The sequence below is a fragment of the Falco punctatus genome, assembly GCF_963210335.1.
Source record: "Falco punctatus genome assembly, chromosome: 7".
Lineage (NCBI taxonomy): Eukaryota > Metazoa > Chordata > Aves > Falconiformes > Falconidae > Falco > Falco punctatus.
The window spans coordinates 59,045,483-59,072,691 of NC_137587.1; the positions used below are offsets into that span (position 1 = coordinate 59,045,483).

Consider the following 27,209-nt stretch of genomic DNA (forward strand, 5'->3'; position numbering starts at 1 on the left):
AAGCTGTTTTGCTGCATTAAGTCTCGACTCTACTGTGCTCACATTTTGGAGTCCTTGCTGGGGGGAGCAGAGAACCTGTTTATTTCAGAGATCACACACGCTGCTGGTGTTCAGACAGCCACTATGGAAGGGCCCACTGTAGGGTCTGAGGAGCTGTAACCTGGAGAGACTGATAAAGCTTCTGAAAAAAATGTTCCTGACACCCTGCCCACAGTATAAGGAAGGTAAGCACCAGTTTGAAGTGGCTGCCCAGGTGACACATGAAAAATCCACATCTGCTCAATCAAATGTACCTTTTAACCACTGCTGGCTGTGTGCTCATAAGCGTTCATGATTTTATACAGCAGTTATCTGCCTATGCAGTTTGCAGGTGAATGCACATGATTACATTATAGATTTATTCAGTGGTTTTGCGTCTTCTTACCCCTGCATGTAACAGATCTTTCCTTCAAACTTCGTAGCTGCAGCAAGACTCTCTGTGAAAGTTTCACTATGTTCATATCACTGGTAAAAGTATCTGATGCAAGTATCTCCAGATGGTGTCTCTCTTTCCTGGAAATCTCAAGGTTAAATAATTTATGTGAGGCTATTAAGCATCTATAGATTATTATCTGCACAGTTGTGGTCCTTGTACTTTGAGAAATACACTCTCTCCAGGTACAACGTTTGTATCTAGACAGTAGTGATGTCAATGAACTTCACTGTGGGCAGGATTTCATCTTAAGTGGATATTTGATAGCCAGATGAATTTGTTCCCTAGCTAACAGCCACCGTGGCAGAGTGCTTTATGGGTTTCCCTGATGATGGGTTGTTTATTAAAGAGCTGCCTCGTGGGAGAACGCTCTGCTGAGACTTTGGTTGCCACAGCTTTACTCCTGTGCAACTTTACTAGGAGGTAGTAACATACTGGTTGCTTATGCATTTCTAGAGAGAAAATCATGCTCTGTAATAATTCATTTTATACCAGCAGTGGTCATCTTTGGCATATGCAACAGTTCTTTGTAAAGGAAATGCTACTAGTAGGCAGAATGTGCAGAGATTGCTTTGTATCAGAGATAATAGTATAGTTAATTTTTTAAACTTTTTTTTCAATTAAGTTAAATAAAATGGAATGTACGTACCATAAATCCAGATAGAGTGAAATGTGGCTTATGAGAGAACTAGAACGAGAAGTTGCTTTGCTGCATCAAATTCTACTTAATTGTAATTCTGATTATAATGAAACCCCCACTTTAATAAAGACATACAAAATTTAGGGGGATTGACATAACTGTTAAAAGGTTCTACTGTACTTAGGGGAAAAAAGAGTGATCCCATCTACCGAGCGTGTAATATTAACGAGCCCTGTGGGCTGGCAGAAGCACTGTGTGTTACTGAACCAGACTCAGGCAGAAAACCAGGGTCAGGTTTCAAACTACCCTGTAGGTCCTCAGAAATGAAGAGGCATCTGTGTTAGAGGAAACCAGTTGCTCACCCCCTCAGCCAGTGAAGTTCCTAGCGGTCAAAAGAAAGAAGGGATCCCCAGCACTCTTAAATCCATTTGTCTGTTTTCCTCCTTATGATAGAACCTGGAGTTAACCTGTCAGATTGTCATTGGTGTGAACAAGCAAAATTAATGCTAAACCTTAGAGTGAAAAAAGGATGTACTGATGTGAATTTCCTCATATTTTTTCAAAAGACGTCTTGAATATGCCTGCAGTCTCAAGTCTTCATTTATTGGAGACAAAAGTTCTCTATTTAGAAAAGGTTTGAGTGCCAAGAACCTCTTTTTCAGTTTTCTCAAGTATCAGCAGACAGTTGCACTCAGCCTGGGAAACCTGTAATCGATAAACAAAAATACTGAAGTGTTTATTATCAGTATTGAAAAATTCCCTTCCACTGTACTGGCCTCTGACCCTCTGACTTAGCATTCATTCTACCTGCAAAATTCCATCTCAGAGGCTGCGTCTTTGCTGCCTCTTAGAGCAGTTCCCAGGCAGGGTACCTGATGGAGTACGAATGAGTTCATGCTTACTTCAGGTGGCCAGAGCACACCTTTTGGACTGTACCGAAAACCGTGTGCCCGGCTGTGTCCAGCAGGTTCACAGACACCTGAGTAAACTATGTGAAAGTGTGCCTGGGAGTTGGCTGGAAGAATGGGGAAGAGGAGGGAGGAGGCAGCTTCCTACCGTCACCATCCAGGCTTGGAGGACTAAAATCTGGTGGATCCAGGATGCCCACATATGCCAAGGCTGGAGATGTGCAAGATAAAGTAGGAGTCGTGGGAGCTCATGTGCAGTTCTCAGTGGGTCAGGAGGGGTAATCTAAGCTTGCTGCTGGCCCAGCTGGGGTCTGACAGCAGTTTGCTGCAGGCCATTTGACACTGCTTGGGAAATGTGTGCTTTTGTGATAATGGATGGCAGCAGGCAGAAAAAAATGACTTTGGTCAGTAAAGCCTGAACTGTGTCAGTGCAAACAATGCGTTATTAATGACAATAGAAAAAGCAAGTTTGTTCCTTAACAAATGGAAACTTAGGACAAAATAGAAATCTTCTAGGCAGCCTAGCAGATCCACCGACTGCTTTATGCTATTTTTGTGCTGTACTCTCATGCTTTCCTTGGTCTGTTTGTGGCAGTTGCAGTGTTGGTAGATCAAGCCATGAAAAGTTTGTTTGACATAAAGAAAGCAATTGGAAATCTTCCTGATAGACTGGAACTTCCTTTTAGTCAGCTGACTCTGTTCAAATCCAGATAGTCCAAGAAAAACTGCCACTGAAATTAATGTGCATAAAGAAGAAATTAAAACTGATAATGATGGAGATTTATTGTATCCTGATGCATCTGTAATCACCTCTAAAACAGAACTAGCAAGTGGTATCTACTAGAAAGTACTAGCTGATAGATAAGAAACAGATTAGTGCTTATTGCTACACTCCAGGATCTTGCAAAATCACAAGAGAGCAAGCAGTTTTAATAATATTAAACAATAGAACTACTGTGCCATATTTAAGTCTCCCAGAGTGCCATGCAGCTCAACTGTTAAAGTGCAGGCAGCAAGAATTTCCTTCTGGGCCAGAAGAATGTAGTATTTGTACTAAAGCGTCTGCTCAAGTGGGGGGTTGGAAAGTCAGCTACAGCCTGCCTGCAAAATTAATACACCTGAGGCAGCAGTAGGCAAATGAGAAGTTCCTTTTCAGTTAGACAAAGATGTAGTTAAAGCCAAGGCTGGATTAATTTGTTTGGAGTGATGCAAACCCCAGCATATTTAATGCTCTGGTTTGAAATGTGTCTTGGCTGATGACCTGTAAGACGTAAAGACTAATTTCTTCTCTGGTGTCTTGGCTGGCCTTTACATCTGGGTAGAGGTTATTTCTGCCAACAGATGAGAGAGGGTAGCACGCTGAAACTTTTACATCAGCGCCAGCATATGAGGAGTTCGTTGGTCCCCAGAGCTTGGTTATAGCTCTCCTAAGCCAGTGGAGTAACCAGTTTTGGGTCAGGTGAGGGGAAAAGGGGAGAGGAAATAGATCTCTCATCCTTCTGGGAATTGCTAGATGCACCATTTTTATGTGGCTGACTTTAAAGCATTTTATGAGATAAGAGTGTGGCTGGTCCTGATTGCAAAGGGGGAAACAGAGTGGTTTTGGAGTACAAGGGCAGAGCTGCTGAAGCTCAGAGAGGTGTAATATCCACACATACATGCTGATCAGCTGCCAGCAAGGTAATGTCTCACAAGGCAATCACAACCCTTACTTGCAAGTAACCCCAGAATACCAAGGATGCCTGACTTTGGAGGACATTTTCTCTGAAGTGCAGGTATTCTAGCTGAGCCTTGAATTTTGTCAAAAACAAGCGAAATACGGGATTAGGTGCTAGTGCCTTAAAGATGACCTCTTTTTTCATCCGAAGCAATTCAGTTTCTGCATATTACATGTTCTGTTCCTGTTACCCTTAAGCTAGACTCTCCAAAAATGTAAACACTTAAAAACTACATTTAACTTTGAACAGCTGAAAATGTTCATACTAGGGTTTTTTTTGTATTGATAAAGGCATCCATTTCTGTAACCTATGTATAGAAATCCATTATTACAGGGTTTAAAAAATTCTTCTAAAGTACAAGCCAGATCATCTAAGCTGCTGTTTTTCTCTTAGTGTGGGATATAACTACAAATGCCCTACAGCATGCCCTCACCACACAGAAATATTTGGCAATAGTTTAGTGAGCAGCCCAGGGATCCAGTGTAGGAAGAGCTCACAGCCTCCAGATGTAGATCTGTGTGTATGTGGCCTGAAAGGAGAACTTCTTGAAAAACTTAAGTCAGAAAGTGGGGACCTTATTGAAGACCCCAATAAGCCATCTCAAATCAAGATATAGAAGACCTAGAGCATTTTAAATTCAGTGCTGGTTGATCATAAAAGCATTTGGCAAAATAATGACCATGAGACACAGGCCAGTGTTGAGGGTGTCAGTGTCTCCAGGGTTGCTGTGGAGTGTATGATTCACATTTTTTCTCTTCTAAACAGCTGAAATTGCAAGCCCTGTGTACTTGTGTGTAGCGTACGGGTCTGTAAGGGATCTTTGAATCAGGTAGATGCTGCAGTGAATGCAACTTGCTAGATTTGAATAGTTTTTGATGTGAGGACTGGTTTCCATGCAACTTTCTTCTCTTTGGACAGAACAAGTCAGTGTGGGTTAATGAGTAGACAGCTTTCTTTTTCTGGCTTGTCTGTGATTTATTCTGCCCCTTTTTGCTGTGTGGTTTATTGAGAATAAGGACTCTTATGGCAGTATGTAGTGTGAGATTTGTGCAGTTGCTTGGCTGGAGTTGTGTCTGCTTACCTTAGAAACCTACAATAACAGTGCCGTTACCAAGTCACAATGTAAACTGTGTTTGAATTATCAGAAACTATCATTTTCAATTTCATAGATCAGTGGGTGTTTTCCAGATATCAGCTATTATCAAATGGTCCCAATATTACCAGTACCTGCTGCAGTGGGCTGGCCAGGGAGCAGGGAGCCTGACGCCACGCCGAGGGCTGCCAGGCCTCCTGTCTCTCTCCCTGGTGCTTAGTTCCTCTGAACTTAAAAATGGAAACAGCAACCGTCTTCTCCCTCTGCAAGCTTTGAGATCTGTGTAGTAGTGCTGTAGGCACGCTAAGTGATAATGACATTTATTTTCTCACTTAAATACCCTACCAAGAGCTCAATACCCCCTACACCCCCCAACTGTTAGCATGTTCTGTGTACAAGTTCCAACCTTTAGCAGTGGCAGGGGCTGCTGCTTGCCTTTTCGTGCTGTCGCTGCACAATGTTACCATAGCGGGACGCTCGCCTGGGCCAGAGGCCACCCAGGCTTTACCGCATCAGAAATAATAATAAAAGGCACTTTGGGACAGCATCGTTAATTATTCCCAACAAAACGGAATGATTCACTTTTGCTAGTGCCATGCTTGCGGCTCGACAACCAAAGTTTAGTGTAAGGAGTAAGTGGAGAATTTGTAAGTGGTACAGAATGGGAGTTCTCAGTTGTGTCTAAAGGGTGCTAGAAGGCAACGAGCCCCATTTCACAAGAGTATTACTCCAGGTTTGTTCTAATTTCTCTTTACTTATTGCAGTGGAATACCACTGAAGAAATGCAGTGGGGAATTAGGCGCGGAATACAAACAAGTATACGTATATAATGATGGCTGGCACAGTGGCAAGCCAGACCTGCAGCCAAAACTCAGCGGGGTCCTCCTCGGGTGCAGGGGGGGGCAGGTGAAGCTAGGATAGCCCATGCACGCCGGCACACCAGCAAAGCAGTCCCAGTCCCAGCTGGGGGTGGGTGGCTTCTGGGTGCCTTCCCTGGGACCTGGGTTAACCTGAAGCTTGCCTCCAGGCTGAGCAGTGGAAGAGGGGCTGGATTTTAGGGGTGGTAAAGGTGATGTCAAAAGGTCGGGAATAAGTTTTTCGTGGCTGACAGGGCTAGCAGCCTGACTTGAGAGCTCTGGCAACACATTATGCTCAAAAAAGCTTTCCTTCTCGCAGAAACTGCAAGCTGTCCAAATTCTGTGTTGCTAATGATGTGAATCAGAGGTCAGAGTTTGGCTCTCAGGAGGTCGTTTATGTAAAACTGGTTCATAACTGGTACTAAAGAAATGGATTAAGATGATGAAAGGTATGTTACCCCATCACATACACTGTCTGTTGTATCATTACATGGCAGCTTCACGGATAATTCTTCTAGGAATCAATTTAAAACAGAAAATAGATAAAAGGAAAAAGGTGCTGGAATGGAACCTCAGATGATCTTCAGACCTTGTAATATAGATCTAAATCTGTATCATTTTGTTGATGGAGGTGCATCAGTGGGAACCTGATTTAGATTAATGCAAATGCTAGATTTTATCAAAGTAAATTGCACTGAGCCAGGATGCTACATTATGTAAATTACCAAGTCTGTGACATTTTTCTACATCCTTTATGAAACAGAAATAGGAAAAAATACCAAGTGCTGGAATTAACAGGTTTCATCTAGGTTGAACAGCAGTTTTGGTAAAATTTAATTGCCTTTCAGAACTCCTGTCTTTGTATTTCAGCAAAGAATCAACTGACTACATACAGCCTAGGGTCTTTGAGAGCCAGGCTTACCTTTGTCCTTGAATTTGTTGAGCAAAGGCAGAAACCTTGGATGCTTTGTTCCATCTTACTCTTTATTCAAACTGCTGCAGCCTCCAAACAACACAAGAAGTAGCTGCATGGAGCCAGACTCCCACTTCATTTGTACTGAAGTAAATCTCAGCATATTCTCTTTGCAATTGGTGGAATTACTCTGAATTTTCACTGTTGCTAACCAGGTCAGAATTCAGCCTATGAATTATAAAATTCATTTTGTGCTCAGAATAGTTGGGTGTGTTCGGAAGATCTGCTCAGCCAGCATTTTATGTAACTTGTACCAATGTCAAGTATGTAACAAAACGGTGTTATCAAGGTCTGCAAAGAAGATGTGAGCAGTGATGTTAAGTTTTTAGCAGAAATTGCATGGAAAATAGGTAGCTAAATCTTAAATTCTCTACTTCGGTAGATTTCCACTGAGAAAGAAACAGGTAAATGACCATGGATTTGATTAGTATTCATGTATTTCAGAAAGTGATAAAGATTGTTATAAGTAAAGAAAAACGTGAATAGTGAAAACCTACAGTTGATCCTGAACAGGGAAACTTTCTTTGCCCAGAAGTCTTAGCCACACTGTCACACACTCCTCTGTTGAGATAAAGGCACCATACTGGTATGACCTGGGTGGACCAGATCCTGGACCTGGTCATGTCAGTTTATACCGAGTGGGTTATTTCCTAGCTTTCAGCATCCAGGAGGATGCTGATGATTCTGATAAAGGGCTTTATCATGTAGAATTCAAATATCCTTTGCTAATAGATCCTGAATCAGTTAAAACTTAAGGTATGGTATAAAGCTATGAGTTCATTTGAGTTTTCGTTTTCTGGGATGATAAATCTATGCTTAAAACCAGCAGGTTAAGAAAAAGGGTATTTTTTCCTTTGTAAAGTTGATCCCTCTGTTTTTCTTAGAATTATCAAAATTCAGTTTGTTAACAGTCCTGTAGCTCCTAGCATATGTTGATGATCAAGAATGTCAAATCTTGCTGTGATGACTTAACTCATACTGATTTATATCATGTCCCTAGTATATGCAGAAAACTTAAGTATGTATTTTAAAATTTGATAAAACACTTTGTTGTGATGTCTCAAAATATTGATCTGAGTAAATTTTGCTGGCTGTAGTCTGTTAGGACCAGCAATATCTCTTATGTCTAATCATTGTAGTTAATCTGTGTTATATATTATAATGAGTCAAAGCCTTGAGGGTGAAGTGTATTTGAAGAGGCAGTTACATAGTGTTAAACTACCAACAGAAATTCTCTTCTCGTGGTCTGCTTTCTAAATGCGGACGTTAGCCAAACAGCAGCAGGTTCCCTCTGCAGTCCATTCAGCAAAAGTTTATGTCACTTCTTTGTTCAAGTCATTGCAGGAAAAATAAGGTGTCGAGCAGCAGGAGGAGAAATGCTACCAGCAGCCCTTTAGGGAGGGATACTAGCAAGAGGCCAGGGCTGTGCGTGGTGATCAGATGCCCAGAGGACGAGTCATTCTTGTCATCCACAGCCCCGTCTGTGGCAGAAAGGAAGCGAGGGAGCAGTTGTGCATTGTGGAGGAGGATTTCAGGTGCATGCTCCTGCTCCCCAGGATGCCAGCAGCTCCCCAGCCAGCCCTTCCCCTGAGCCGGTAGTGCTGCAGTGGTCGGCAGCCCCAGCTCCGATGGGAGTTACCTTGAGCTGTGCAGGGCTCTGCTTTAGAATGTCCCGCAAAAGCTTCATAAAAGAAGCGACTTCAGAAAATCAGCCTCCAGAAGGAATGTGTTTGCCCCTCTGTAGCAGTATTGCATGGCAGTTAATATCCAGAGGATTTTTTGGGGGCTGACTCTGCCCTTTTAAGAGGTTTGCTCTCCTCTCCAGTTGGTGATGGTAAGAGAGGCATTTTGGAGAAAGCCAAGATATGAGACCTCTAGCAAATAGGAGACCTGTGGGCTGCTTTGAAGTGTCCCACATGCCAACCAGGCAGTTTATCACCATAGGGAGCGTGTGGATCAGGCTGGCTTTATTTCCACTCTTTATTCCTTTCTACATTTATTCATTGAGAAAGTTCATTTCAAGTTTTTCTAGCTGTAGGAAGAAAAATAAAAACAACCCAGCAACCATGAACAGACCATTCCTGTAGATTCAGTTCTGGTGAAAGGCAAAGAGTGACTCATAGTGAGAAATACTTTACCAGGTTATATCAGGTCAACATTGAGTTTGTTGTGCTTTAATCAGATCAGTCACAGTTGTTGGGGTCTGTCTTTTTAAAGCTTATTTCAGTTGTTTTTATTTGCCAAACATTCACTTTTCTATGGACATTGGAAACATGAAGTATTTCAATCAGCAATTTCGATGTTTGCATTGTAGATGCTACAACATGCAGATCATTTCTAGCTAGTGTCAAGCTGCACAGCGCAGTCGGTAGAAGATAACCCCCCCTGACAGCTATCGTATGGGTGGGTAATGCCCATTGCCTGGGACACATCTCACTTTGTGCCGGGGCTAGGCCTCCTTTGACAGGACAGAAAATACAGTGTTCAAATAAGAAAGGCAAATTTGGGGGAAAGTAAGTACTACCAGCAGTAGTTAGCAGATCAGAGGATATAAAATGGCTTCAACTGCTGTGTGTAAGCATTTAAACTAGTCTGGAGTTGATTATCTGCTCTGTCTCTAAGCAGAGGGTGTAAACACTCGCTGCTGCAGTAACCAAGCTGCTGTCTGCAATTAAAGCTAACTAGTAGCTGCTGACCTGCAGCCTGCTATTACAGGCATCTCTCGCTCCTCAAACCTTGAGAAACTAAGCTGCAGCTATTGTGGAAGTTGCAGTAGCACAGATGAGCCCAAAAGGTTTGCATTTTCAACAGCCTGAGAATTAGTTACTGTTGTAAACTATTCTGGCGTTTAGATGTCTTTGAGACCATGAGCCCTGCTGCAATGAGGACAGGCTACAGCGTCAGAAATCTGCAGCAGGACCCCTTCCTACCATCTGTTCGGTTTGGTCCCTGTCTCCAAGTTATAGGATGGCCTCTAAGGTTGTTTGGCCAAGGAAGAATTTTCAAAAGACTTACATTCATAGTCATCGTGCTGAAAGCATCCTGGACTCAAGTCTTGCACAGTCACATACGCTGTACTTACTCGTGAAGTTTGCATCAGCAGCTCTTTGGCAAGGGACCCAGCTCTATCACCATCAGTTCCAGGAACCTACAACTAGTTCTACCTCTCTGTCTTCTCATACGCTTTCTTGCAGGTTTGTGCCTGCCTGGAAGGCTCTCACGTGCATAAGTCACATTTGTCAGTCTGAAAATATACTTGGGGTTTTGTTTTTCGAGTAGGAAAGAAACTTCAGGGAAGAAGTAGCAAAAGGTGTGAGTGAATGAAGATGTGTTTGTGCAGTTACTATACATGTGAGCTTTGGCTGGGTTTGGTTTTGTTGTAAGCTTGCGGCGTTAGAGGTATTCTTAAAGCTCATTTAGTTCACCGATAGTTGAGAGTTTCGGCTAATCCTTGCTGACGCCTTGATTTTTGACACAGTACTTAATCGCATGTCACTTCTCAGCGCTACTAGCAGCACACAAAAAGTTGAAATGATTAGTCAAGTTACTTGCACAGATTTCAACAGGATTAAGAATTAACTGGAGTTCACAAAAATTTTCCAGCTGAGATGCAGACCAGGGTTTTTCTTCTACTCAGGACAGCAAGTTAACGTGTAGCCAGACAGTTTATCTCATTTGGGCAGTGCTTGTAACTTAAGCTTAAATGGTGCATAGACAGGAATTTTCAGTCTAGAAATGGCCACAGGTTGCTGGCAGAAAAGTGATTTCAGGCTCAGTCCTTTAAATGCTTTGATGGCTGTTCATTCACAACCTTTTTAAAGGAAAGAAGCATCAGAAAAGCAGTAACTGGCAATACTGGGTTGATCTCATTTGTTAAAATTCCCCTTGGACTGGGACTGGTAGTCCAGGGGTACACTGGCCTGATGGATGGGGTTTTACATACCCCCAAACACCAGTGAAGTTCAGCTCTGGATCTGAACCTTGCAGCTCAGGCCCATCTCTTGGTGAAACTGGAAACACTTGCTGCTTTATGCTGGCAGCTGGAGTGTACAAAAACAAATGTTTCAAAATTTAATTTGAAGTGTGGTTATGGTCAGAGAAGTGACTGTAAAAAAGGCATCTTTTACTCAATAGATACACTCCCTCTGTGTCCTTCAGGCATTTCTGCTGATCTTACTGATTTGGGACAAGTAGTTACTACTGTCAGTGCTGCAAAACCAGTAACACTGGTGCAAAGAGCTGGATTCCCTTCTGCTATGTGCATTATCAGCACATGTATTTGCTATTTTCTAGTGCAGATTTTGAATAACTGGATGATGTGCCACAAAGGAGAATAAAGCAGCTTGATTTTTTCAACTGAAGAGATGTTTTTGATCTCAAAATTAGAAAAAAACATATTGAAGCGTACTTAAACTAAGCTGATCTGACCAGGATGAGAGTAAATCTGAAACCCCTCCATGTCATTTTGACATGACCTTTTAAAGACCCCCTTAAATAACATACGCAAACACTGGTTCCTGGCTTGTTTTTGCAGACACTACGTTGCCGTTTTTCGTTGAGTCATGTTTCTTGCTTATTTAATGTTGCAGCAATGGCTTCCAAGTTGATGAATAAATAAAATCACACGTGAGAAAAACTGAGGGCTGAGCAATGGAGCAGCAAGGTCATAGAAAGAATGGAGCATGCAATTCTAAAAGATTTATCTGTGGGATGTGCTGATGATTCTTTAAAATTACTTATTAGAAGAAGTCTAGGCTGCAAAGCAATAACTCTGATCTTCAAGTGTGGTTTTACTTTGAAAAACAGCAATGTAAAAAAGCCACCTTTGTGCTCAACAGATCGTTTCTTTGTACATATGAATCAAGAGATGTCTTCCGTTTACTGCGTTGCCAAAATTGATTTTCTTTTGCTTTTTTACTCCGGTTACCTTTGAAGAGTCTATGTAAAGTCCAAGGACCATTGGTTGGACTCTGTTTCCTGTTTTGAATCGGGAGCATTGTTATTCCTGCTTTTTAGTTTTCATTTCTGAGACAAGAGGGGAAAAGTATTTAAGCACATGAAAGTGCAGATACTCGCCTCATGGGAATTCCCAAAGAACCTAACCTGCGTAATCCTATTAGAGTCTCCCTCTGTATTCGTGTGTTTAACTACTTTAGAAAGTCCATCCCATACCAATTGAAGAGTCATTCATGTTCAAGCTTGATTAATGATTAATTGTATCAAAGAGAAACAGTTGCGATAAACATCACTTCTGGTCATTGACCTCCATTCCTTGAAGTGACACGTGAGAAGGAAGGATCCCAGCTCAGTTTGTGCATCCTAAGCTACACTGTTTGCCAGTGTTACTTGAACAGAATCTAATGTGGGAAGCGCTGGCATGCAGAAAGCATGACATATGACAGCTTTTTTCCAGGGTTTTTCAAAGCAAAGTTGCATGCTGAATATGTGCTTTGTCAAGTACAAATATCGGTGCTGAAACCTTCCCTGGAGGGGCTGGGTGGGAAGGACGGAATGCACCAAAACGCTCTTGGAGAAATGAAATCAGTGTGTTTGCATAGAACTCCTGGGCACCTCTTACATGGGAAATTCGAAGAGCAGAGTTACATATTTTGGCCTTTCTCCTGGAGGTGTAGTGCTTTTTTGCACTTTAAAAAAAAAGCAATTTTTAAACACTTCCGTGTTTTGCAGAACAGCTGAAGTGATACAGAGGATACAGAAAAATAAGTCTGTCTAGCAAACTTTCATGACAATCCATTACTCTATGTTTAAAGTAACAGTAAAAAAAATGCTTGAAGAATAGCTTGTTGATTTCTAACTGTGTTAATGCAGCTTAGCATATAAATTTACAAAAGCAGAATAAGACCATCATGAAGAAGCCTCATAATGATAGCAATATATCTGTGAGACAGTGGTAAATAAGAAATGTGTTCTCTAACAGTGCTAATTTTTCTTCTTACCTAGGTGTATATGTATTAATAAGATCCTTTCTTATTTCTTCTAGGCACCAGTAACGGATGTGCAGTTTGGCCCTATGAGACTTCATCAAGATCAACTTCAGGTAATACAACAGTTCAAACCGAAGTCTTAATTTCTAAAACATCACAGATGTTAGCTTAAAATTCATGACTGGAATTTTTGGGGGATAGAGATCTTCACAGAGCATTTTTGTCAAGTGTTTACGTGCACCTAACAAGACATTTTTATCCCGGCGTTCTATGTGTATCCTAAAAATCCTGCCTAACTCTTTGCTCCGGCCATCTCTCAGCTCATAAAAATAGAGGTATCTGTAGTTCTTTGTGCTATCAGTTTGCTTGTAATCAATTTAATGTGTGCCTTGTTTTGTATTCTACTGGTAGTCAATTCTTAATCAAAATCTCATCAAAATGGTACTAAGCCAAATGTCCTGTCGAGGTCTATTCCACCAGCATTATTACTAGCGTCAACCAAAGTTGCAATATCATCACACAATATAGGAAGTGAGCTTGGTAATGTATGTTTTTTTGTTATTCATTGTTGACTGGCATTAATTCATCCTCTTTTATGTCTTTATTAATGAAGGTCATTTGTCAGTTGTCCCCTTATTTTGTCTGGGATGTGCATGAGGTTTGCAGATACAGGACTCCTTTGGAATTCCTCTGAAAACTCTCTTGTATCCCAAGGCATACAGAACCATTAATAATCCAAGATGTTCCTCAGTCAGTAATTACAAAACTCCTGGGTGGAAGTAATTTGGACTTGATAATTTGGAAATATCTGTCTTCAAGAACTGCAGTTCAACATCTTCCGGATCTGTTATCAGAACAGACAGTAATATCACCAAACATCAGATCTTAGGACAGCCTCATCCAGCTGTTCCCTAAGTATAAATCAGAAACATTCCTTGACTATTTCTGCCTCTTTTGTTGTTCTTAATGTTTGTATTGCTTTTGTCCAGTCACAGGCCACTCTAAAATTATACCAATTTGTCCTGGTAATATAGCTGGCAGGCATGAGGGAAGGAGAAGTTAGACAACACCACATTTGTGCCAGAGTCCATCATACAGCTCTGATCTGGTGCTTTTCTGTGCTATTGCTGAAAACCATTCTTAAGTGTTACAGATTAACTTCACTAAATATAGCCCAAACTATGGCATGTTTTTGCAAAACAGTTTTGCAGGTTGCTATAAAAGGAATCTGAACTAAATGAGTACAAAGTCCTTCATTCTTACAAAAGTATGTACTACACAGAAATGTTAAGATTTACTGGTAGACATTTCACCAACTTGGTCCAAAGTGTAACCAGCACTGGAATTCCTAAAATCACCCAGAAGATAAAGGGCACTGGGATGTGGTGCAAGTTACACATGCTCCACATTATTTTCTGACCAAAACATACATCTTAAGTGTGGTTTGAATAAATTACTGGAAGATTGGTGTCTTGAGACAATAGCCCAAATGCTGGTTTACTTATCCATCTTTCCCAAAAGGCTGCATATACTGAGTCATCCACAAAATCAACATTAACACAGAACTATAGTCTGCCATTCTGTGTGTTCTTTCAAGCAAAAGAAGTTTTCTTCTACAAAACATTATCCTGATACAAAGCACAATCACATCAGTGAGAGTCTTAGCAGGCTTTGTGTTTATCTTCTGTACCATATTCAATCGTAGAATTTGAAATACATTTTAGAAGGAATTGGGCCTTATCATACTTGTAGTATGTAGGCATTTTATTGATATTAAAAAGGCTCAGAAAGGTTAATATTATTGGCAATTACCTAATGTTAGGACAGAGCTGATAGTGGCTCACAGATCTGACTTCCAGTTCTGGATTTCAGCCACGGTAATCTTCGTGTTACAAATCCCATGGCAAGCTTTGCTTAGGAGTCACGTGGGGACATACTTCATATGCAGAGGTACTGCCTGTGATTCCAGTCTCGCATGAGTTCATCTCAAGCAGCCTATCTGTAGTTTGCAGAAACCCTGCAGAGTGGGCTGCATCCAGTGCTGTGGGGAGCTAGAATGAGATGAAAAGGAAGGCACGTTTTTCATCATGCCATTGAAGCACTGGTAAATACCAATTCACACAGGGTGAACCATGACTTTTTTTTTTTTTTTTCTGGAATATCATCTGGCAAGAAAAATAGAATCCAAGAAAATAGTTGTATACGAGGCAATTTCAGTGAAGAAAAGTAGACTCGCTGTTATAGCACATACACTGCCTGAAATATATGTATCCAGTCTCAACTGATTGCCCAAGCTCTCTTTGTAACTAATGATGAGAGAGCCACTTCCCGGCCTTGTTCATCCCATGTGGATATAAATGGCTCTGGCACACAAGTTTTATCCACTTGAAACACCTCTGTATACAGACAATTATAAAAAGCAATAGTCTGTAGAAAGCAATTCGGTTAGAAACAATGGATTAAGCTTTGGAAGTTGGTTTACAAAACATGTTAAGAACAGGCAAAAATCACAGAATCTACTATACATGTAAGATGTTTGTAATGATTCACTGTCTTTAACTCAGGTACTTTTAGTATTTGCCAAAGAAGATGACCAGAGTAACGGGTTCCGTTGGGCATGTGAGAAAGCTGGATTTCGGTGTAATATTGCCAGGACACCTGAATCTGCACTAGAATGTTTTCTTGATAAACATCATGACATTATCATTATTGACCATAGACATTCCAGATACTTTGATGCAGAAGCATTATGCAGGTAAGCAACATTTCAGTGTAATCAATGCTTAACTATATAGCTGACACATCATCAAAGTTTTTTTTGCTTTTATATGACCCTTTTATAAAATTGGTCAAATATTGGGGGTTTTTTGGACAGGTGTCCATTGGCAGCATCAAATACTGTTACCTCAGTGCTTTACATGTTACAGCTGCAGCATTTTTGGTTGTGTGCTAGGGTATCTGGAGCTTAAACTGGCTTGGAGCCACAGTGTACATATTTCTTGCCATAGTGAACTGGTTTGGTTTGGTTTACGGTTGTGGGGTTTTTTTTTCCAAATACCTGGTTCGTTGTTTGCACATTAAATTAACTGTGAAGATAGCTTGTGCCACCAAGCAATGTAATGAATACATTCACTTCATTAGCGTTCCGAGCATTAGTGTTCATTTTTTGAAATACCACTTGCTGTTGAGTAACTCCAGATGTGGATAGGAAATATTTCGTGTGCACGTTTCTGTATCTACAACACTTGAAAATCTGTTATGAAGAGCAAAGTTGCAAACTAAGTCCAAAAATACTTCTACAAACTGCGAAGTATGAAAAAAGGGGGAAAGGGCTTGCCTTTTGAGTGTCCCCACAGAGACTTGACAGGCAGTGGTGCCTCGCTTCAGTGACTTTCCAGTGAAATACCCTTTGGGAATGTGTCTAGACTAAATGGCAGTCTGAGGGGTGGGGGTGGTGGGGTCAGGTTATGTACCCTGGGTGAGTGTGGTGGGTTCAGGGCACTGGGACAAAGGCCCTTCTTGCTAAACTACAGTAACTAGATAAGACCTTTGTCAGGCAAAGGCTAGGTATCAGCAGTGTTCCCCGTGTTACATTTTTCCCGTTCTGTCTCAGAATAAAGTAAAACGTTCCTTAAATGAGTGAAGCGAAGTCCTGCAGACAAGTCTGTTCTGTGCTGTTTCAGAGGGGAAAATTTTTTTGCTATTTCCCCCCTGAGAGTATGTGAGATTTAGGTTAATCTACATTCTCTGTGTCTCTTGTTGGTTTTTTTTTCATGGACTCACAGATATTGCTAAACTAATTCTCCTTTCTTAGTCATCCAGCAGGCTCAGGATTTGATTTTTGTTTTGTTGTTAAACCCTTTAAAAGAAAGACTTTAAGAAAAGTACTGTGTGAAGGTTCTGTAAAATCATGTTTTCTGAAATGTGAACTTAAACAAATGTTAAATGATTTGCTTTTCATTTAAAGGTCTATCAGAAGAACAAAACCCTCGGAAAATACAGTCATTATTGGTGTAGTACAAAGGTAAATACTTGTGTCTTTACTTTCACATGTGTTAAAGAAAATGTAATTATTATAATTGTAAAAGTAAATGCTACATTAAAAAACTTAAATTAGAACTTCTTACTGTGCTAGTGGTAATGTGTTATACCATACAGTTTTTACCATCCTTGACTATAGGATTGGGACAGGATTTTTGATTTCTAGTTTTTACTAAAGAATTTTGACTTTGGGTTTTGTTTTTTCCCATCTCCTCATCGTTGCAGGCTGTGGGAGTATATTTCAAACAACCTCTGCAACACAGAACTGTGGAACTGCCTTATAGATCTGTATTTTTAACTTTTCTTGATCCATCTTTCAGTCTGATTAATCACAGCACAAACAGGAGATCTGCTGAATTACAAAAAAAGATACAGAACAATTTGATCACTACAAAGTAGCATCTGATCATAGAAATTTTAAAAGTAAAATAGACTATATTATGACATCTCAGTAAAGCACTGCATGTATTTTTTTCCTACTCTTCTCTCTGAAAACATTACTTCTATATAATAAAATAATTTAACAGTAAAAAAAAAAAAAGAAAGCAATATATTTAATCTGAAATGAAATAAATGGAAGATAATTTCCTCAGAGTAAAATTTAGGGAGTGTCCACTTCTCAGAAAATATTTACACTGGGAAGTGATTCTGAGGTGTTGAAATTTCCTATTAAAAAAACCATTTGCCACCACCATCTCTAGTGAACAAAAGACCCCAGTTAAACATTTCAAGGGATTCCATTCTGAATATAATTTTCCATGTTTTTATGTCAGGAAGTCTTCTGCCTATGGTAACCATTGCTTCTACAATCAGAATTGTCACTCATCAAACTAACACAAAAGAGGAAAAAAAGGAGCAAAAGAGCAAATAGTGATTCAAGAGCTGTTTCATGTATATCAGAGAGAAAGACACCTGTGGTTCTGTGGGACAGAAGCTTCTTTTGCAACGTAGGAGAGCTTGGAAGCTGGGCTTGCTGACTCACAATTAGGAAGTTGCTCAAAAGTTTTTTTTCCCTGCAGTTCATTTTTGTCTTTTCAAAATGTTTGCATCGTGCATTGGGACACAATAATAGTCCCTGGCAGTGACGGTATCTCAGAAGCCTGAGTTCTCAAACTCTTCAGATGTGTCTAGTGTCCCTGTCTACAGAAAATTTCAGAAACCAGTTTGCCTTCCATTGGGGCTGAGCTGGCTGTGTCAAGCTCCCATGTGCTAAACACAAACGTTCTGGAGTCACCATTTAGAATTTCACAGACAGAGAACTTTCACAGTTTTCCTTTCTTGCTGCAAGAAGCATGCTTGTGTAGAAGCCTGACATTTAGCCAGTAACATACGGAGGATAATCTTCATTTTCCTGCCATTCAGTTTATTGTTTTTTCTTTTTGTTGTGTTTTGGGTTATTTTTCCCCTGCAGAATGCCTGTCTTTGTGCTTCTGGGAGGGAGCATTACCAGATAACTGGTAATGGGGAAATTTTTCTGTCAGCTGTCCTTCTCTCTCTGCTTAATCTTGGGCAAACTGTGTACTTTAGCAGGCATCATTCTCTTCATGCATAAGAAACAAGTGGACAGTAAGCAAAGAGGTGCCATGAGATCCAAAATTTCACATATAAATAAAAGCCATTGTGCCATCTGCTAAACCTGACCAGCTTCCATCTGCTCATTTACAGAAACTTAATGTAATGGCCTTTCTTCCAAATTCCAGCCATACATTCAAATATGCTGAGTATCTTTTAACAGTTAGTATAGCCAAATTTTTTAAAATTATTCAGATATATAATTTTTAGGAGTACATCCTCCCAAAATGACCTGCTAGAAGGCACTGGCTAGGCAACACCATAAAATCAATCCTCATTCAGGCATCTTGAGTGGCCCACCTAAGATCTGGTACACCTAGATGACAAGTAATTTCTTAAAACTTCGGCCATGTAGATATCCAAGTGCATCTTTGACTAAGGACAGCATAAACAACAAAGAATCCAGTACCAAAAAATAAATACTCCAACAACAGCTAATTTTTATTCTTGAAGCATTATTTTTTTGTGATGTAAGCAGCTCATTACATACAAAAAGGAAAATAAAATTTTGGCTTATCCACGTCAAAGATGAAAGCTTATAAAACCCACAAACACCGTGTTGTATTCATAGATCCTGTAAGGATCTAGCCACGTTAGGCTTTAGTGTGACATCTGGGGTACAGGTATGTCAATGGCTTGTGAAACTGGGTCTCGGTTGATTACAGAAATAATCTCTGACTTTGTCATCCTTCTTTAAAAGGCATGCTGATCGTGAAGAGTCATCAATATTGCCCCTGATCTCTGCTGGCTTCACAAGGGTGTGTATGTGTTATACTCCTCTAGGTTGCTCTGACGTTTCAAAATTGTCATGCAAGAAACTATGCAGAAGTTTGGCCGTCAGTGAGCGTTTGTGTCAGTAATCCAACCTGTAAATGTTGTTCATGCTGCTTATTCTTATACATGTATTGAAACTCTGAACTCCCATACACCAGTAGAATTAGAATAATTCTGACTAAGCAGGTGGACATTCTCAGGAATGTTAGAAGTGCTGAGACTTTTCTACTTTATGCATGTATTTCAGAGTAGGTATTTGATGCTCTGCTTGTGAAGTTGACACTGACAAAATTGACTAGTGACTGTAGCAGAGCCAGAGAGCAGCTTGCAATGAACCACAGAACGTGCTGTGGGAAATCTCTTCTATCAAATGTCGATACGCATCTGTAAACAGGCTTCAGACACTGCCAAGTGGTATTATCTATTGTTTGGAGGCACCTGAAAAGTATTACATTGAATCTGTTCCTTGGCAACGATTCCAGTTAAGCAGAAAAGGTGCTTATTAGTGCGTCACTTAAGTGGATTCCTCATTGCATTAAGCTGACAATGTAACAAAAAGGTACATGATTTACAGTGTGATTCAAGAGTATTTGGTTGCGTGCTCACCAGATTATTTTGCTCTCCCAGCACAATCCATTTGCACCTGTTTGCTTATTTGTTGTAAGGTCCCAGTACAGGAAACGCTAGAGCCTGAAAATAACGGTGCTTAGATATACAGAGCCATTCCACTGGGCAGATAAGTAATCTGACAGCGGTTCTGAATTATTTATGCATCAGAGCCTTGGAGATGGGCTAATGGCAAAGTATAGAAAATTTTGTTCAGCAGCCTTGATGTGGTGGCTTATGTTTAATAATCAGTCCTCCCTCCTGAACTGTCAATGTCTGTGGCAGTTTAGTATGAATGAAGATTTAACATTCAGGCTCACACCTGGTAAATATGAGATCTTTTAAAAAAAAAAATAAATCAAAGATACTGAGGTCATTGCTGTACAAGCCCCAGGTTGAATAATTGTATCCAATGGCAGGTATGTATGTCAGGAGGTTTTGCGTCCTTCTGTGCATGCAATTTTGGGGTATCAGCAATTGGAAACTGATAATAATCTCAAATTTTGATGACTTGAGACACAACGTAATTTTTTCACTGTTACTTTAAATAAGTAGCATGAAAGCATATAACTTCATTAAAGTAGATGTTTTAATATATTGATCCTGCTGACAATCACAGAGAATAAACAGATTGTTTCAACCTCATTGCAACGATGATCTGTCACCTTTACGAAATGCAGTAACCTGAAGAATTTTACTAGTCCCAAAAAATAATCTTCTCATGTTGCTTGTGTTACAACATGTTCATTTTTGGCATATCTACTCCTTTTTAGTTCTTTATCAAGCAAAAGAAAACAGAACTTCATACCCTTGAGTATGGAAATGTGTATTAATGAAATATTTCTAACCTTTTATTTGCAGAGATATGTAGAAAATTCTAATATAATGGCCTGTTACAATGAGTTGATTCAGCTGGAATTTGGACAGGTGCAGGCACAATTCAAACTAAGGTAATGTTACCAAAAACATTATCAACCAAAACAATGCCAATTCAGCCACATCCTTAAAGGAGTATTTATTTTACTGTACCATAGTTAATTATAGAATTTCAGTTAGCTGAAGAAAATATGTTAATCATTAAAGTACAGCTTCATTCACTATGGAGTTGCAATACCTTATTGTCATATACAATTAAGAATTACATGGATTAAATTTAATCAGATGCCTTTTTTTTCTTTTTGTCTTCAGGGCATGTAATTCGTTATTTACGGCATTAGAGAAAAGTCAAGAAGCCATTGAGATCACAAGTGAAGACCATGTCATACAGGTTTGTTCCAGTTACTTTTATAAGTACAGAAAATTGTTCTGTGGGCTGACTGTGTTTTATTTTATCCATAATTACGTTTACTCTTCCTTACAGTACAAGAATCTAACCTAACTTAATGGTTCTAAAAGGGTTGGAGTAAGGTTAGCTGCAGAGTAGCATTTTCTTGATTTAAAACACCTTGCATAAATCAAGTCCATTTTAAGGGAAATTGTTGTTTCTGAATGAATAAGGATTTGCTCTCTTGGGGTTTTCTTTTATAATTATGCTTTTATATCATGAATGAATGTAGCCACTGGCTTATATACATTCTTTTCCAGAAATATTGTACGTTAATTTGATGCTCCTGAAAAGTAAATCTAATTGATGTTCTAGTTAAATAAAGCTTTTTTTGATTGTTTTTTTTTTCTTCTGAAATGGATACTGTTTGATGCATTGGAATCGTTTTTGAATGTAATCCTCTCTTAGAAATTTCTTTTAAAAAGGGAAAAGAAATTATACTTAGGTTTTCAGTCTTGAAAACATGATCCTTATAAGAACATTAGTTCCGTCCCTAGCTACGAAAGGCAGTGAGTAGTGATTTTATTATCAGTAAAGAGTCTGAGTTTGAGCCTCTGGGAATTATAACATGCATATAAATTGTACCCTCTTGACCCAAATCTTGACAATGGCAGTTTCATTGAAGGAGGATGTGCCTTTTTCATCCCTTTTACAAAAATAACAGAACACATCCTGAAGTTGTTGTAAATATGTATTTCCGGACCATATTTTGTCCCTCTGCTGGCAGCCCTAGAATATGAGAGAACCAACGTGTGCAAGAGTCTTGGAGCTCCAGCAGGCAGGGCTTTCTCACTCACATAGGGAAAGCCCTTTGGAAGGAACCTCTAGAAGCAGAGAGCATCCAGTAGCACCCTTTTAATTTCTTTTATACTGAGACATTGTAAGTTGTGAGGCATTCAGATGCTGTTATGACATGTGTCTGTAACTTGGCTAGCGAGAAGGTCATGAAGGGGTGGGCTATGGGTACCAATCTTCCATTTTGTTGGGCAAGGGCCACAAAATGGCAGCGAAATGCAACATTCAGTTCAGAGAGGAAGCTGTTTTATTAGATTCCACTTCTAGTCTGCATGGCTGGGATTTGCCTGGATGGGGGAATAGTGATGGTTGGCCCTTACGCACAATAAGGTGATGAATTTGTCAATAGATAAGGTTAATAGTCCTGGGGTGTCCCACCATCTAGTTTGTGATTTTTAGGAACCCTGTGGTAGGTTTGAGGTTTATAGATTTGAGAACTGAGTGAGCTCATTTTTCAGGAATTGAATGTCTGTCTAAACTCTGTGGATATGTAATACTCAGCTGTTTCCATAATTTCCCTCTCTTTGCTCACATGGATACACTCTGTGCAACTCTTGTAGCATGGACATTCGTGTTTTGCTTCACAAAGGAAAAAATGTAGGCATCTTTCTCAGGAGCAGTACACGTGGAGATTTATTTAAGGCTGGGAAAGAGATCCCTTGGTTTAGCAAACTGAAGAAAAGGGGATTCTGTTGTGCCTTAAGTATTCTGTTGAATGGGTTTTTGTTTGTTTTTATTTCACAGTACGTCAATCCTGCTTTTGAAACAATGATGGGCTATCAAATAGGTGAACTAATAGAAAAGGAATTAACAGAAGTGCCTATAAATGAAAAAAAAGCTGATTTCCTAGATACTATTAATTCCTGCATAAAGATAGGAAAGGTGAGTAATGGCATTGTATCACTTATCATTTGCTACCTGTAAAAGCTATTATGGTCCAGGGATGACACATGATGTAACTTGAAGCTTCACAAACACATACCATATGCAGCTTTCTTACTCAAACAAGAAGAGGAAGTAAAAAATGCTCATTTTTTAAGGGCTTCTTTCTCTTTTCTTGCTTGGAAGAGGTACATGTCTTACAAAAATAAGTGACTTGCTGTGTTTCTTTATAATATATGCTGTATGTGGCAAAAGGTGTGGGAATTACTGAAAAGAAGTAAGATGCATGCACATGTTATCCAGTGTGATGTAAATGAGAAAAAAACCATGCTGAAGTATTTCGGCATGGAATGTGGAAGCTGATTTGAAAATTCAGAATGCAAAAATGTCAGAAGAGACATTTGCAGTATCACTTGAGAGTGATAGGCAGGGTCAGCTGTCAGCTGCCAATACCTTTTATTCTCTAATGACGTGGGAGCTGTCTAACGGATTTCCATTAGGAATGTTTGTTGTGCCAAGATGTTGCAGGAGGAAGTGCAGCTAGCATCAAGGGAGGTCATTGCGGAGAGACATTACTGTTTGCTTGGTAGGTCCATGATAGTCCCGTGGGACTGTTGTGGCTGTAGTGTGATGATTCATCTAGGAGCTTTCATTTGCATTTTGACAGTGCGTTGTAAATGCTTGTGTTGTCATTGAACATGTCATAGTACCTGATAAGAAGAAGGTCATGGAGATTGCACAAAGAGATGTGGGAATTGGTCTGTTTGTAGATGCATCATGGCCTGTGCTCAAGCCTGAGTCAGGATAGCAAGGTGGGTCATACTGACTGGCCGTGGGGAAGCAGCATGTTGCTGACACAGAGCAGGGAGATGCTAAAATGAATCATGGCGCTCCGTGTATCTAGGCAGTGATGCAAAAGCACCGATGCAAAACTGTGATGAGTCACACTCTGTAAATCAGGGTACTAACACAAGCATTCATCAACAAAAGCTGCATTCTAGCTGGATGCAGGTTGCATGTGCGTTTCAACAAGAGCGTGTCTCGCATTTCTACAAGTATTGGCCTTTTGGAAGGCATCCCAGCAGTAGACAATAGCTTGGATTATGGTGCTCCGCACTTCTGTTGCCTGACTGAAATTATTCCAGTAAATGTGTGTAGTACTAAACTGATGTTAGGAGGGAGTATTTGTTAAGTTACGATTCAAATACATTAGACATGTCAGTTCTCAAGACCTGAAGTGATCTAATTCTTAATATTATAGTTTGCTGATAAAAATTTCTTTAATAACAAAAATATATTTTACTGTACGAATGATAGAAATCTAACCCTAATCCATCTCTTTCCTTGCACTTATTTTATTCCTGGCTCTAGGACTTCCAACTGTGAGGGATAATGAAATACTGCTTATTTAAACCTGTCTGGAACAGCTTAAGCTGTTTTAGGTGGATATATTCTGGTTTCATGGTTTTTGTATCTTCCTTTGAAACATTTTATAGTATGTAGTCAATGTAGCCTTACATTTATCTATTAGTAGAAAAGTTAATTGCAAATTCAATTCTTACAGGAAGTTTTTTGAGTAGAAGTTAACTGTGTGGAGCAACCTTTGATGTACTGCAGCCTTTTGAAGGTGCTTTAGTTTGGAATCATTTGTGTCAAGATGTTACAGCATTTTCAGAGGTGCCTAACTTGTGTCTGGATCATTCTGACATAGTCTGTATGTTGTTTTCAGGCTTGTGATTTCTTTATATCCTGAATTTAAAAGCCTGCTCCCCATTATACGAGGCTATATATTGGCTACTGTAGGTTATAGCATACTAAAAAAGCCAACTGTCTACTGCTGTGATATTTTTCTGTCAACATGTTTGGTTGTTCTGTTTTGAACAAACATGGAAATGTAACAGAAATAATAGAAAGCAACATCTTCTGATCTTTAGAAAAATGCAAGCTGTATAAAATCTACATCTAGTCTTTAAATGGAATTTAGGAAGATGAAATGTCTTGGAGCATTTGCCCTCTCGTGCTGACAAACAGCCCTGTGAGCAAGTTCAGTATATTCAAACAAAAGTTCATAGGCATTAAACACAAAAATTGCTAATTGCATGGTACATAGGGATTCTTGGGTCAGGATATTGTTTCTCTCAGCAAAAAAAATATATCTCTGGAAGTTCATTTTTGGTTGCTACAGCTGGCTGTAGTTTGCAAGAAACCAGCATTATTGAAAGGCATTTTCATCCATCCATCCTTGATGAGTTAAAAAACAAGTGTATTTTCTTCATTCTTCTGTGTCGTGGTTCAGATTACATCCATTAAGATGAAATGTGCAATTCTGACTAGAACTCTTGCAGCCTCTGATCACTGCAGTTTGACACAAAGCTCTTTATCTTAGTTTTGATTTTGGGGAAGTGGATAGCTATCGATAAATCAGGCAAGACATGGAGTTCCTTTCACTCCTTGGGAATTACTTGCAAGACGGCTGTCTTTACAAAGGAGGTGGGAGAGCGATCACAAGTCCATGATAAAGGGCTACGGCTATTCCTTCCTAACTCAGCCTTACTTTCTGTGAGATTGTTTTCATGACATCTTGTGTTTATTTTGGTTTGCTGTCTACAAGTAGCTTGCTGAACTTGGCTGTCTAGTGCAAGAAGCCCCAGTCTGAAAGGAAGGCTGGATTGCTGCGCATGTAGGAGTGCTCAGCGGATAGATGCCTGCCATGGCTGCCCTGATGAAGTTGGAAACCTCAGCGTTGATTCTATTAAAGAGTCAAAACGTGTTTTTTTCCTGTGTATGGTTTTCACTTTGCATTGGCTGCCAGCATGCCAGGCCATGCAGAGGTGACCGATCACTGCACTTGTGTGGCTGCAATGTAGCTGTAACGATGCGCTTGACTGACAGCATGTCTTGTGAAGTAGCTCTTCTCAGTTGGATTGCTGACAGAGGCTCTGTGAGAGAGCATATGGTATTCTTAAAATATATTTAAGTAACATCCCTAGGAGAATGTTACCTACCAGCAGGAGTTTGGCTTGGACCTCCTATTTCTCAGAATTCTGCTGACCTTTTTCCTCACACATTTCCAACTACAGTTTCACAGGTTTTAGAAAATCACGAGGTAAAAAAAAATCAATCTGTTGACTAAGAAGAACTCATTAGTGAATAACCTGTCTTGAAAAGGATGCACTTTCGATGCAGAAATTATCCAATCTGTACCTTATGACTTCACCCTTTTGTGCATATTCTGGGTTTATTACATGGGTCAGAGATCAGTTACTTATCTGTGCCTCATCCTGGTTGTCAGGAAACTATTGATATGCATACTTCTAATCATGAGAGCATTGGATTTTGTGATGTTTGCTTTATATTCATTTGTATTCCTCACGCAGCTCACAGGAGAAGATATTATGCTCACTTCACAAATTGTTATGCAGTTCTTTTCTCCCACAGATCTTTGGAAAAGCCTTTCCTATTTTTTTCTGCACAGCCTGTCACCGTGCAGCTCTCTGTGGGCTGGAGTCTTTATTTGCTGGCTCCATCAACATAAATGCAAAACTGTTCTCTCTGTACCTGTGCTTTGGCCTGCTTGACTGCAAGATCTGTCAGTCTAACATAAATAAATATGTATCATGTGCTTCATGAAGGTATTTTCACATATGTTTGTGCAATCCGATCTTCAGTCTGTTGAACTCAACTGAAAGACAGCAGTTGGCATGGGTACTTTGAATTAAGTAAATATGCAATACGGAATCAATTATTTATTAATCACTTGATATTTATTAGATGCCCAGCTCAAAATATGCATCTGTTAAAAAAAGACTACCACTAGCAATTCTAGGGGTGGAAATGTCTAGGCGAGATTGTAAATCTTGTCGGCTGCCAGGTTACAAAAGAGTGGCTCTGTTGGAAAGTTACTGGCCTCTGTGCTGCTGCCAGAACTGCAAGGGGGAGACTCAGGGTTCCCAGATTTTGCTTTCCCTGAATTTTCCTAAATAGCCCTGTGAGGGGGGCAACCGCAGTCCAGGCACCACACGCAAGGGGGGACCCAGGGAGGTCCGTCAGTGTCGTGGTATGTGTCTTTGCTGTGGTAGTTGCAGCGCAATTTGGAAGCAACAGCAGCGTGGTGAGGGGATTGGGAAGGGGCAGCAGGTGAGGAAGGGGCTCGTGCCTGGTGTGTGCTGGAGCCCCGTGTAGCTGTGTCTGTGTGTGCCAGCGCCGGAGATGTCCTGCACAGCGCGGGGGGGGGTCTGCTGCGGGGAGCTGGTTGGTGAGAGTGACGCCTTCTGGATTTAAAATCTCTAAATTACAAAAGCAGTTGTTTTAACGGTATTTTATTTAAAAGCATGTCTTAAACAAGGGAGAAGGGACACTTCCCTGAGTCCTGTTGAAAGAGAAAATGAGGCTCTGTGCTAGAAACAGATGTCTCATTTCCAGAGTAAAAAAAAAAAAAAAGACTTCTTACTGCAAAATGAAAAATTCCTTACCACCCTGTCTTTTTTCCCCCCATTTAAGAATTTTATCAAAAAATGATGATACTGGTAGTGACAATCTGATGCTTCAGAAATTGTCGACTTATATATGAACCTGAAACCAGGGTGGTTTTAGAGGAGATGTCAGCAGA

The 27,209-nt window shown here is 40.1% G+C and overlaps 1 protein-coding gene across 10 annotated transcripts in view; it reads left to right on the forward strand.

Annotated features, from left to right (window-relative positions):
* PDE8A (phosphodiesterase 8A) overlaps positions 1-27,209 on the forward strand; it is a 163,420-nt gene that overhangs the window by 107,924 nt on the left and 28,287 nt on the right. For all 10 annotated transcript variants that reach the window (XR_013929602.1, XR_013929603.1, XR_013929604.1 and 7 more), the window contains 7 exons: positions 12,663-12,719; positions 15,171-15,361; positions 16,574-16,630; positions 18,920-18,977; positions 20,461-20,549; positions 20,788-20,866; positions 22,463-22,600. Coding sequence is in view for 2 of the 10 variants with exons in the window: in XM_080396303.1 (XP_080252429.1) it covers positions 12,663-12,719; positions 15,171-15,361; positions 16,574-16,630; positions 18,920-18,977; positions 20,461-20,549; positions 20,788-20,866; positions 22,463-22,600 (669 nt within the window). In the remaining 8 variants the exon portion in view is untranslated. The remainder of the gene's footprint in view (positions 1-12,662; positions 12,720-15,170; positions 15,362-16,573; positions 16,631-18,919; positions 18,978-20,460; positions 20,550-20,787; positions 20,867-22,462; positions 22,601-27,209) is intronic.